At 40.6% G+C, this 12,939-nt stretch overlaps 2 protein-coding genes across 4 annotated transcripts in view; one reads left to right on the top strand and one right to left on the bottom strand.

Moving 5' to 3' along the window:
• Positions 1 to 1,652: 1,652 nt before the first annotated feature.
• Positions 1,653 to 6,680, bottom strand: LOC114513286 (putative UDP-GlcNAc:betaGal beta-1,3-N-acetylglucosaminyltransferase LOC100288842). The gene is made up of 3 exons (XM_028532576.2): positions 6,623 to 6,680; positions 4,278 to 4,459; positions 1,653 to 3,028 (listed from the first exon to the last, which is right to left on the bottom strand). The coding sequence occupies exons 2-3, from the start codon at positions 4,281 to 4,283 to the stop codon at positions 1,925 to 1,927; spliced, it is 1,110 nt and encodes a 369-aa protein (XP_028388377.1). The 5' UTR covers positions 4,284 to 4,459; positions 6,623 to 6,680; the 3' UTR covers positions 1,653 to 1,924.
• A 349-nt stretch (positions 6,681 to 7,029) lies between these two features.
• The window catches only part of FBXW2 (F-box and WD repeat domain containing 2), a 31,022-nt gene continuing 25,112 nt past the window's right edge, over positions 7,030 to 12,939 (top strand). Inside the window, exons 1-3 of one of the 3 annotated variants that reach the window (XM_028508688.2) lie at positions 7,030 to 7,134; positions 7,243 to 7,351; positions 11,959 to 12,468. In XM_028508688.2, the coding sequence (XP_028364489.1) occupies positions 7,084 to 7,134; positions 7,243 to 7,351; positions 11,959 to 12,468 (670 nt within the window). In that variant the 5' untranslated portion in view covers positions 7,030 to 7,083. The other 2 variants (XM_036022144.1, XM_036022145.1) reach the window with 2 other exon arrangements.

Genomic DNA, 12,939 nt, shown 5'->3' with positions numbered 1-12,939 from the left:
TGTCTGTAATTTTTTTTAAAGATCAAATAAAATTTGCAAATTATTATTTTATTTTGCATTTAATAAATACTGCAAGCCAGAGGTACAGATTTGAAAACAAGAGAACACATTTGGGGAACTACAGGTAATTCAATATGACCAAAGCCTAGGGGAAAACAGCAAATTTATTTATAATGACTACAAAGAGTGGTTATCATTTCTTAGCATTTACTTTATGTTAGGCACTTGGTGTGCATTTTCTCATTTTATCCGTATAACAGCCTTATAAGTTAAGTGTCATTTTGCAGACGAAGACACTAAGCCTTGTACAAGTTGCATAGCCCAGAGTCAGAATATTAACCTGGCTTTCTGAGGATTAATCTGATGGTTCCCCTTTTGTTTCTTGGTTATATTTTGAAGATACTGTGTGTCAGGCATTGTTCTAAAAGCTTTCATGTATTAACTCATGTTGCTATCCTCCCACTTCTAGGAGTTAGGTACTGTTATTACCCTGTTCACAGCTGTGACAACAGAGTTAGAGGACGTGCACACGGTCACACAGCAAGTAAGTGGAGTTGTGATTTGAGCCTAAGCTGTTTAACTCAGAACATACCATAAGTTCTTAAATGCTACCTCTTCCCCTTATTGAAGACTATAGGCAAGATCCACTGCTAACCACTTGCCACACCTCAGTTAGTCCATAACCCCTACAAGGCTGATTTTGCACATAAACTGAGGTCCAGTACAGTTTAGTAATATATCCAAAGAAGAGATTAATAAATTGTCATGGCAGGGCTTTTCAAAATATATTCCTTTGGAGACACCTAAAATCCCAAGAATCCCAGGATGGAAACTATTGATTTAGTGCCTAGTTATACAAGAGAAATCAGGAAATGCATATTGTGGGTCAAATTGCATCCCCCCAGAAGATATATTTAAATCCTAATCCCCAGGACCTGTGAATGTGACCTTATTTCAAGATAAGTTACTGATTTGCTTGATGATGTAATCAAGTTAAGATGAGGTCATTAGGGTGGGGCCTAACCAATGATGGGTGGTGTCCTCAGAAGAAGAGGGAAATTTGGACACAGAGACACAGCACAGCGGAAAGACTATATGAAGTCACAGACACACAGGAGAAGGCCAGGTGAAGATGGAGGCGGAAATTAAAATCATGCATCTATAAGCCAAGGGTTGCTGGCAACCACCAACAGCTAGACGAGACAGGGAAGGGTTCTCCTCTAGGCTTCAGAGAGAGCATGTCCCTGTGAACACCTTGATTTCTGACTTCTAGTCTCTAGAAATTCAAGCAAAAAAGTTTTTGTTGTTTCACGTCACCCTCTTTGTGGTACTTTGTTATGACGTCCCTAGGAAACTAATACAGAATGTATATATAACATGAAATATAAATGCGTACTGCTGAATTAGTACATGATGAAAATCATTCATTTCACAAAAAGTTAACTAAAGTGAGATTTAAGTTAATACATACTAGGCAGCTGAAACTTTTAAGTTGAAGGTAGTCTACCACCCAGATTACTAAAATGTTTCCTGTTTGCGGACAAGATGAACATTTTTTAAACTTCCTTATTTAGGATTTTCTTTCCTTCTGAGCATTCTCAAACATTAGTCACCACTGAGTCATGACAGTTCCATAGAATAGAATGTGATTAAAAAAAAATTCACTAGCTGTAAAGAAACAAGACTTGGGGTTGTAATTAAATGTAATGTTCTGACTTCTCTGGACAAGAGGCTTTATTTTGAAAAGAACCATGCTACGCCAATTTAAATTCTTTAAGATTTCAGTATGATGTAGTATATCAAGGCACTAAAAACATTTTGCAACCGAGTACAATTAAAACTACATTAACCACAAAGGAGAAATGCTTTTTTTATAATAAGGTAGGAGGTAATTTAAAAAGAGCACACCTATAAGAAAAACATCCTAATCACCATAATACATGGCATTGTTTTTTAGGGTGTCAATATGAAAACGTTTAAAGCTATCAAGGTATGTCAGAAGTTTGCAGGAAATGAGTCCGGAGTAAGTCTCAAACAGTGTACATTCTTTCCCATCATTAATTTCCTTCCATGCCAAGAGCATTTCGGCATCTGTCATTTCTGAAGATGTGAAGATAAACTTATAGCAGCATCTGTTGTATCTGATGTGTCTTTTCCCAGAAAACCTTGAACTGTGGATGGGTATAAGGCCAATAGACTTGGCACAAATTCCTACAAACACATCCGCAGGCACCATAATGGGTACTTCTTTGAAAACCACATACATCATCCGAGCCACGTCTTGGGACATAATGAAAGCCTCACTACTGCAGTAATCTGGGTAGTACTTTTCTGGGTACTTGCTAAGAGGGACAAATTCCTGGCTGCTAGGGTCTCTGTTGGGCATATCCTGATGGATAACTCTTCCTACGTAGATATCTTCAAGGCGTTCTTTCAGGTTGAGAAGATAATCTACCAAGTTTGGTAGATTAACAAACATCTCATCATCAACCTTGAGGATGAACAGGGCATTAGGGCAGAAAGTCACAGCCCACTGCGTCATTGTGATGATCTTCAGGGTTTGGTTCTCAGCACTGTCCAAAAAGATTCCTTCAATTATGTCATTATTCTTATGGGACTCTTTGTCTATCTCTTGCTGGGTAGTTACCAAATTAGGCATCCCCAAAGCAAACAGGGTGAGAATGGGGTGCCCTTGAACGCTGGTCACATTACCCCAGGTCTTCCTGATGAGGTCCCGTCTTGTTCGATTTCCTGGGCTACTGAAGATGAGAGCGAGCAAAAATATGTTCTTCCCTTTACACACCTCCGATTGGCTCAAGATATAATATTTGGAAAGATTACTTCTTAGGGGCTCCATGTTCAATTTTCTTGCCTTGTCCTTAATTTCCAGAACTTTCATGTCTACATAAGGCAAAGCATGCAGAAAGTATTCTTCCACAAAGTCAGCCCCAAAAAGCAAGGCATGAAATAGGATAACATTAAAGAGAATGAAACACCACTGGTGAGTCCGAAGACTGCAGAATGTCACCTAAATAAGAAACAAACACATGTTCATTCAACCTTCATCTCCACTTCTGTTTTTGCCCCCACTGAACACTATATGAACTTTTTAGTATTTAGTGGGTGGTACATTATTTTAAGTGTTTCTTATTTCTTTTTTGTTAATCTGTCTTTCCAACTAGATTGTGGCCTTCTGGAGAGCAGGCATCATGCCCCTGTCTTCTCCAGTGCTGCTGAGTGCATTGTCTGGCACAAAGTGGAAACTGAATAAAATGTTGCCTGGTTGTTTTCTTGCCTGTTTGGATGAAAGTCTGGCTACTATATGTAAGGCTCTATGTTAAACAGTGGGGAAGCCAAGCAGAACCCTACATAGATATATGCATATAAAGTAACAAGTGGCATCACTGTGCTAAAAGTCCATAGGAAAATACATGATATTCTTCCTGGAATCGAAGCACTTGGATCAGTTTCTTCTCTAATTACAAAGGTCAAGAGCTGTTTTTTCAATGATGTGGTTACTTTTGTGGGCCACTGTACAATGGCGACTATCAAACATTTACATTCTTCCAGTATGATTTTTTAGCTTAATCTAATACTGAATTCTGATTGTCTATTTTAACAATGTCCTTTAAGCCATCTGATGTGTTTGTCAATGTGGGCAGATCCGTGTCTGCTGTCTGCTAGCACCCCTTCGGAGATCTGGGATGCACTTGTGTCAGACTTCCACCGCTTCATCAGAGGAGATGGAAACTTTCCGTCTAAAATAGCACATGTTGTCTTGTAATATAATAACCATGGGATGTTAAAGGAACTGAGTCTCTATTCAATGGAGCTTTGATCAACAAAGCCTCCCATAATAGTAGTTACCTCTTTTTGAACACTTGTTGTGGGCCAGGCACTGTGCAAAGCACTTTACATGCCATGGTAATTTCCCTCTCAGGTAGGTTTCCTTCAAAATTAAATTAAGCATCCAAGCTGTTTAATAATTTGCCCAGTATCATTCAGTGCATAAGAGGGTGGGGTATGGCCATGATTTGAGCTCAAGTATGTCAAATTCCAATGCTCACTCTTAACCACTAGAGAATCCTGACTCCCATCTTTTACTTTTCCATGTCTGTTGAATAGGAAAAAAACAACCAGACCAAACTCCTGCAATTATAATCTGAACTTCTTTCCATTTTCTCTGTTCTGGTTATTTGTACATAGAAGAAACTCCAGCCTTGTCAAAAGTCTATTATAATAGATAGCAAATGCTTCAAAGATGATAAGAAACTTACCTGCATGTTGTCGGTGAGCAATTTTCAGGGCCTTTGAAATTACTGAGTCCAGATGGCAAATTATGCCCAAATGTATCTCAGGATCATGCCAGTATAACAGCAATTGAAGCAAAGTACGTTGTGCCTCAGACTTTAAGGATAAGGTTTCTGGCCAATCGTCCTGAGCTTTTGTCCTGGAATACCTGATGGGTGTATAGGAGAGCAAGTGCTGGTCATGTTACAGCTACAGTGAATCCAGAACAAAGAGTCAAAAAAAAAAAAAAAAGCAAACCTCTTCAAATGTTTCCAGACTTCTGTACCTTTTGAAACTGAACCCTTGTCTTTATGCCAGTTCCTGGTAAGGGACACATGGGAGCTGAGTTGAAAGAACAGTTTACCCACATTACCTCTCCATAGAGTCATCACATCAGGAGAAATGTCCTAGAGTGTGTTTGGAGTGCATCTCAAGAAACTAAACAGTTGAAGTAGTTCCTGTCCCTCATAGGTGCACGTGCAAGAAATGTACTAAACATTAAGGAATATCTGTCATACAAAAGGGTGCAGTTTTTCCCCCCAAAGAAACAAATGGTGAGGTTTGGTGCATGTTTCATTGGGCAGGATTTTGAATTCCCAGTGTAGGCTATGGAAGAAATTTACTAAATCGATTATATGTAATTCAACTACCTCTCCCAGGTAACTATCTCAAAATGGAAAACAGCATGTAGTCTCTTTTAACTTGAATTTAAGAGACTGAGCATTTGATGTTTAGCATTAGCTTTTCTCCTAGAACATATATATGTAGGATTTTTATCTCCAACATCATTTCTATCAGCAGGTTTATTTTCAGGAAAGAACAAGATCCAGCATATTTTCATGTTTATTTTACTTACAGAAGCTCTTGTAATGAGCATTCTGGTCTCAGACCAGGCTATATTTCCTCTCTTTTCTTTTCACATATTGATCTTCCCACCTGCTATTTACAGCAGCTTTTGTAATTATTGACTAGGAATAACTCATTACATTTAAAGTTGTCTATGTTTTCTCAACAATCATTGCTTAATCTTGGAAATTTTTTACAAAGTGAGAAAACCTAACTTCAAAAACCATTCAAATGAAAGGGATTTTTTAAAACATATACTAAATCTAATAATTAAATAGGTCTTATAGGTATTTAATTAAACACATCCTATTTTGCAATTTTCCTTTTTATTAGAGCCATAAATTTTACTCTTGGGTCTTATCTGGGCTTAGACTTAGAGAATTTGATTTCTTTGCCCATAAGAGGTTCAAACAATATATTGTCTCTGGTGCAGCTCCATCCGGAATTTCCAGTTTCATTCATCAAACTCCCACCAGATTTACTGCAAATATGTAGGGGTGCTTGGTTTTCTCGATTAGCTTAGTACTGCTTTCCCTTTCATAGATGGTATCTGATCTGTGTACCCACATCTTCCTAAATGTTCTTATAATGTTGTCAACAGTGACTGTGCCTTAGAAACCTGCAGAGACTTCCTGTTGCCTACTAAATCGAATTTGCTCTCTCGACACCCGACTTTGAGGACATCATACTTGGCTCCACCCAACATGGTCAATTTTTTTACATGTTCCCAGTACCCTAGATGGACTCGGGCTATTTGGAGCCTTGGCTCTAATACTAACTGGACTAACTGGATATATGACTCTCCTACTATCCATATTATGTGTTATGCCTATATCATTGGACCAACCTGTCCAATGTGGTAGTCATAAGCCACATGTGGCTATTTAAATTTCAATTAATTAAAAGTTTATTTCCTCTGTCAGAGTAGGTAAATTTCAAGTGTTGATAGAGACAAGAAGCTACTGGTTGCCCTGTTGAACAGCACAGGTAGAGAACAGCATTGCTTAAAGTCTTTTCTTTAGTGTTAGTACAAAATGCATGCAAATATGTGTGTGTCTGTGTGTGTGTGCATGTGCAGGAAGTTTATGAGCCTTTATAGAAAGACACAGGTACCTTATGCTCTGAAGGGGGCTGTGTTGAAGTCTTTTGACCTGATTTTCTCCACCTCTAAAAAGGGAGCTGATAATAGTAACCACCACCTAGGGTTGTGGTGGGAATTGAGTGCTATAACATAAACATGGGCTAAAAGAGTAGTTGGCACATAGGAAACACACGGTTTTAATTCTTGACACATAGCAATTTATGTTTCATCTCCTTAGTCCTCAGAACAATCACGTGAAGAGGGCACTCTAACTGCTACGCAGATGAGGAAAACAAAGCCAGACAGCTTAAGTAACTGGGTCATGGGCACAGCCAGAGAGTGTATGAGTTGGGATTCAAATGCAATCATCTATTCTAATGCTCTTCCCCTCACCAACCCCCTTACCTTGCTTAATTTTTCTCCCTAGCACTTCTTGAAGTTTGCATCTTGTCTTATCTAGTCTAGAAGGTCAGGGATTTGGGTGCTTTTTATTCGCTAACCCTTGAACAGTGAGTGTTTGGGACATAATTGCTGCCCAGTAAGTTGTTTGAATTTGGACACGTCTCTTAACTTCTCCTACCTCTCCTCCATAAAATGAGGGTAAGAGAAAAAGTGGCGCAGAGTTGAACCAAGAGCAGACTGGATGACGGACATAAGTGCCTGGACATATTCACACATGCAACCTGGAAGTAAACTTTGGACCAGGCTCCACAACGGTCGAGAGGGCCATACTGCGCATGCCCCGGCCTCCCTCACGCTCTCCTCCGCCCTCCCACTTCCCCCTTGAGGCGGGGGCCGGAAGTGCAGCCGCGTCCGCTGGGCGCCGCGGGCGGAGGGACGCGCGGAGATGACGCAGGCCACACCGGATGCCGCTCCCCTGTGAGGTTGCGGACCGTGAGCGGCGGCCGCTGGTCCAGGTCTGTTCTAAGTACTAGGCGGGGCCGGGCCGGAGAGGGGATTTTCAGGCCTCCACGCCTCTGCTGACCCGCCGCGCCTCCGGCCGTTTGTCTCTTTTCTCCCAACAGGCGCCATGGCTGTGGAGCGGACCCGGCCGCTGCGAGGCTCTGGCGGCCCGAGCGCGCCTAGTCGGTGTGAGCCCGGCGCGAGGTCCCGGGCCCCGGGGCGCTCGCTCAGGTCAGTGCCGCGTGGAACACGGCTCCGGGAGCCGGGGACCTGGGAGCGAAGAACGGGTTGAAGGGATCTGGCGTTGATGTTAGACATGGGAAAATTGAGCCTCGGAGTTACTGCCTCAGTTTCCTTAGCTACGAAATGAGTTAACGATGATGGTCCAGGGCTGCCCTGAGTAGAGGTGGTGTATGAAGTACAAGCTCTGTACTAATGTGAGGGCCTGCACCATAGTTGTGGGTATGCCATGGAAACAGGTGTGTATGTGAGGTTGCTGCTTGACATAAGTAGTAATATTAATGCTAAATAATAATGGTTACTGGGCTTACCACTGTGTCAGATACGGTGCTAAACGCTTTCCATACATTATCCTATACACAGAAACCCTCGTAGGCAATGCTGTTGGTGGTCACTACTCAATTTTGCAAGGGAGGAAACGGGGCTTTTGAGATAGGTGAAGTGATTTGCCCAGGGTCACCCCGCAACAAGTGGCGTTGCAGAGCCCTTATTTTATTCTACTTGTGCTCTTACAAAGCTTTAAAATAAACTCATCTTAAACTAAAGGTGGCTTCTAAAATAGCTAGTATAGTCGCATGGTTTAAAATTTAAAAAGGGGGCCCTGATCTCTATACCTCAGCCCTTCAGTTTTCTCTGGAGACAGCCAGTGTTGCCAGCTTCTTGCATATTGAAAAGATGGCCTGTGTCTGTGAAAGCCTCTGTGCTCTTTAAGTGCTGGATAAGAAAGGGAAGGTGAAGCCCCCCACCCTTCCCCCCCAAAGCAAATGTGATGCTTTCACTCTGGATTAGTCCAGGTCCTGGTGGAGCACAGGAGCCTGCATTCACTCTGTTTTATCCAGAATGTCATATCTCTAATAACACCTCGAGGTAGAGGCTTTGTTTGGTTTTGAGAGGATGGGGGTTGGGCAAGATGCTCAACCTGCTGTTTCCTATGGCACCGGTCACTGCACTGCCTGGGCCATACATTTCCTCGTGTACTAGTTAAGGGCAGTAGTGCTGATACCTTCTACAAGGTTGTGAAAATCAAATGAGATAATGTCTACAAGTGGACTTGAAGCCAGTACAAACAGGAGAGTTGCCTGAGGGAACAGAGGGGTTAATGGCAGAACCAGAGACTAAACCCAGGTCTCCCGTCTCCCAATTTATGAGTCTTTTGATTACACCACCCATTCCAGAGCTTTGTGATTGTTAATATTGAGGGCGGGAGGGCAAGTTTAATATTTAGTCTGGAGTGGAGGGGGAAAAAGGGCAAGACAGCATGCGTGTGGTTAGAGTGGAAAGAAGAATGCACCTACTGGGAAATGGTAGCCTCAAGTTCATAACTGCCCTTAGTTATAAAATGAAACTCCCAGTAAGTTTGAGCTGCTGAGTTTTTCTTTCATGTATCTTAAAGCCATGTTAAGAGAAACTGTGATGAGGTCATAGAGTTCCAAAGGGATGTTAGTGGTCATGTCCCTTTCTGCCTCAGGGCCACTAAAAGCTTTCCTGGCAACTATTTATCGTAATAAAACTAACAAAAAGTGTCATTTGAATTATTCTAGATGGGGCTCTGTGCTAAGCATGTCCCTCTGATTCTCCCAGTTCTCAAGGCGAATGAATAATAGTTTCGATTTTACAGAGCACAAAATTGAAGTTTAAAGTTAGTTGACCTGCCCAGGATCACATAGGAAGTGGCTGGATCCATAAAAGATTTGACTGACTTCAGAGCATTTTCATTTACCTCATTCTACATTCATATCCAGGTGTCTTTGACTTCCCAGAAGCTCCCCACTCTGGGGGCAGCTCTTCCATTATTAAAGCTCTGACTATTTAAAAGTTCCTCCTGGTGTTGAATTGAAATTTCGTTTCCTGAAGTTGTCCCCTTGGGGCCTTGTGCTGCCAGTACATAATATTCCTAGAGGCTCTCTAGAAGAGTTCAGTTTAGACTTATGGCCTTACAAAAGTTTCCTCCAAAGTTAGGTCTTTTTTTTTTTTTTTTTAGAAAAGTAAAAACTGGTGTTTTTATCATGCATTCTGCTGGGTAATGGGCCTGCTTTATTGAAATAAAGATGCCTTTTTTCATGACAGTTGGAGATGAACTGGAAAAACAGCCACCCGTAAGGGGTTCAGTAGCTTAGAGGGCAGTTTCTAATGTAAAAATTGGAAAAAAGAATTCTTAGGAGTTAAAAGAATATATAAATCTCAGAAATGGCTGTTTTTTTTTTTAACAGTGCTCATCCTCTGTGGTGTCATGGGCACATAGCATGCTGCAGGATGTCTCTTAGTTATTCGTGAATGGTGGGAATCCAATAATATTATCATGAGTGTTATAAATTTGCCTGGTGGCCATTTACATAGCAATTCAGGTTACATAAACAAGCATTTTTACGATAGATGTGTGGCATGTTTTGTGTATGTGTGTAGTATGTGTAGTGTAGAGATGTAGGTGTTAGAGGAAACCCTTGTTCCCCTTTTTTTACTGTAGATAACGATTACAAGTCAGGTATTTTGGTGTTTATTTTTAGTCAGCCAGTATTAATAATTAGCTGTTGTGACATTGAGTGAATGTTCACAGAAAATGGGTCTATTTTTCTTGCTGTAAATGATTGTGTTTTTTTTTAATTTTTTAAAGATTTTTAAAAATTTATTTATTTTTAGAAAGGGAAGGGAGGGAGAAAGAGAGAGAGAGAAACATCAATGTGTGGTTGCTGGGGGCCGTGGCCTGCAACCCAGGCATGTGCCCTGACTGGGAATCGAACCTGTGATGCTTTGGTTTGCAGCCCGCGCTCAATCCACTGAGCTACGCCAGCCAGGGAATGATTGTTTTTTAGGCGTAAAATTTTTAGAAATGTTATAGGTAGAATATTAGGATTGAGAAGTAAAAGGCTTGTTATCATGTGTTGATAAAACTTTTGGTGAACTGATTTTTTTTTTGTCAGCCAAGTAAATCCCTAAATTAATAAATCCTACCTAGCCCAAACCCTGAGGCTTCAAGCGTATTATTTTAACATCCGTTCACTGTTCTAAAAAACAAAACTAGAAGAAGTGCTTGGAAAGGTTTGGTTGCTTCTACTGCTTTTTTGCCCAGTGACATTCTTGCCAAATTTGATATTGGGGAAATTAATGAACATGGTTTTTACTCAACTTAGATTAACAAAGTTGGGAGATGAGGTCTGGCTTTGTGAATAGACCTGATCTAGGGGACATGCATAGAAAGGAATTTATTTTCCTCTTCCAAACTAATTTGGATATAACATTTTAAAAATTAGTGCGAGTCTGGTGAAAACCTGATCAGATTGGGAGGAAAGTTTTTTTCTTTTTTTAATCATGGAAATGTTTAAACATAAAAATAAAGAGAATAATAAACCTTCATCCAGCACTAACATTTATCAACATATGGCCAATATTGGGAAAGATGGTTTTAATTGATTTGCATTGTTTTTGTTCTCCTTCTATTAGTTTAGTCTCCATTGTGAAGAGTGATTTGACACCTTGACACACTGTGTAATGCCTGATACTTGTATATTTTTTTGTCTAGTTAGCCCTGGAGCAATTTGTTGTTCTAAGGGGGAAGGTGGCATAATCAGATAGGCACAGTGCCCCCAGATTTTGTCACCAGGTTGAGATGCTCCTGGTTGTAGCTGACTTCAGAGAGAGATAGCTTGGCATGGTGGGAAAATTACTGATCTTAAGAGCAGTGGCCTCAAGTCTGTTCTGCTATTTTAGCTCTGGTGACTATAGGCAAATCACTTACTTTATCTGACCTGTAACTTCCTTATCGGCAAAGTGGAGATGGTGATACCTGGTTTTCAGTATTTCATAAGCCTCAGAAATACTAATTTGACTTGTTCAGGTTTCTAGAACCCACAGTGCTCTGGGGCACATGGTTAAAAGTTGTCACCAGCTCGTATTAGGCTTCTAAAAACAGACCTAGTGAGGCCAAATAAGGCCTTTGGTAATTCATGTTCTAACAGGCAGTGCCACAAAGTAAGTGGAAGAACCAGAATACCTGAGCCACAGAACTTATTAAATCTGCCTATTTTTCTTCCCCAAACCTTTATGCCTGAATGTCTGTTGCAAAAGCCAGTAATCGGTTCTGTCATTTTGGTAACAGGTCAGGTTGTGCTTAGCATGATAACTAATATCTCAGGTTTCTGCTTCAGACTTGCCTTCTGATTGTCATACCATGGTGCTTATTTTTATGATTTTAATGCCTAAATAAGATATGATTAAGAAATTGTGTTATGATGGTTTTGATGAAGGAGTGGTATATAGAATATACTGTTTCATAATGAATAAATGCTTTGTAAATCTTCGTGAAAATGCATGTAGCATGTGCTGGACTTCAAAAGGAGCAAGTCACACAGCAACATAAGTTTCATTGACTTATGTTTCTGAGATCATGATTTGTTAAAGAATGTTTTTTCAAATGTATTTTCTTTTGTGTGCATGGGAAAATATCAGATACAATGTATTAACTGTATAGTTATAATGTAGCAACTAAGCATAAAGTTGTAATGCCTAATTTTTTATACTAATTTTTGATACTTCATTTGTTAGCAGTCTTGCTTGAACGGTCTTTTTGAGCAGAACTAATACAATATTTTGATGTGCCACAGGTAAATTTTTCCATAACCTTATGGAGAGAAAGGACTTTGAGACATGGCTTGATAACATTTCTGTTACATTTCTTTCTCTGACGGACTTGCAGAAAAATGAAACTCTGGATCACCTGATTAGTCTGAGTGGGGCAGTCCAGCTCAGGCATCTCTCCAATAACCTAGAGACTCTCCTCAAGCGGGACTTCCTCAAACTCCTGCCCTTGGAGCTCAGTTTTTATTTGTTAAAATGGCTTGATCCTCAGACTTTACTCACATGCTGCCTCGTCTCTAAACAGTGGAATAAGGTGATAAGTGCCTGTACAGAGGTGTGGCAGACTGCGTGTAAAAATTTGGGCTGGCAAATAGATGATTCTGTTCAGGACGCTTTGCACTGGAAAAAGGTTTATTTGAAGGCTATTTTGAGAATGAAGCAACTGGAGGACCATGAAGCCTTTGAAACCTCATCATTAATTGGACACAGTGCCAGAGTGTATGCACTTTACTACAAAGATGGACTTCTCTGTACAGGTAAGAGACCCTGGAATTGTTCTTTAAAAAAAAAATTATTTATTTTTAGAGTGGGGAAGGGAAGGAGAAAGAGAGGGAGAGAAACATCAATGTGTGGTTGCCTCTTGAGTGCTCCTTACTGCAGACCTGGCCCGAAACCCAGGCATGCACCCTGACTAGGAATTGAACTGGCGACCCTTTGGTTCTCAGGCCAGCACTCAATCTGTTGAGCTGCACCATCCAGGGCTCCCCCCCCCCCCCCCATCAGCAATGATTTTGTGGGGAAACCAGTGGAAAAAAATTGTGTCTAGTCCAAGCAAGTATTTAGATCATCTTGAAAGAATTATATAATCTCTGTTTCCTTCCTTGTCTTTACTGTATAGGAAGGGAGGTATTTCTTGCTCTAAATTCCCGTGGTGCTAAAAAGAATTAGAAGTTAAGAGCTTGGGCATGGGAATGAAGACATATTTTAATTTTTTATTTATTGATTTT

Source organism: Phyllostomus discolor, chromosome 3 (genome assembly GCF_004126475.2).
Source record: "Phyllostomus discolor isolate MPI-MPIP mPhyDis1 chromosome 3, mPhyDis1.pri.v3, whole genome shotgun sequence".
Classification (NCBI taxonomy): Eukaryota; Metazoa; Chordata; class Mammalia; order Chiroptera; family Phyllostomidae; genus Phyllostomus; species Phyllostomus discolor.
The sequence above is the reverse complement of the archived record's forward strand: the minus strand, read 5'-3'. Positions and strand labels throughout refer to the sequence as shown.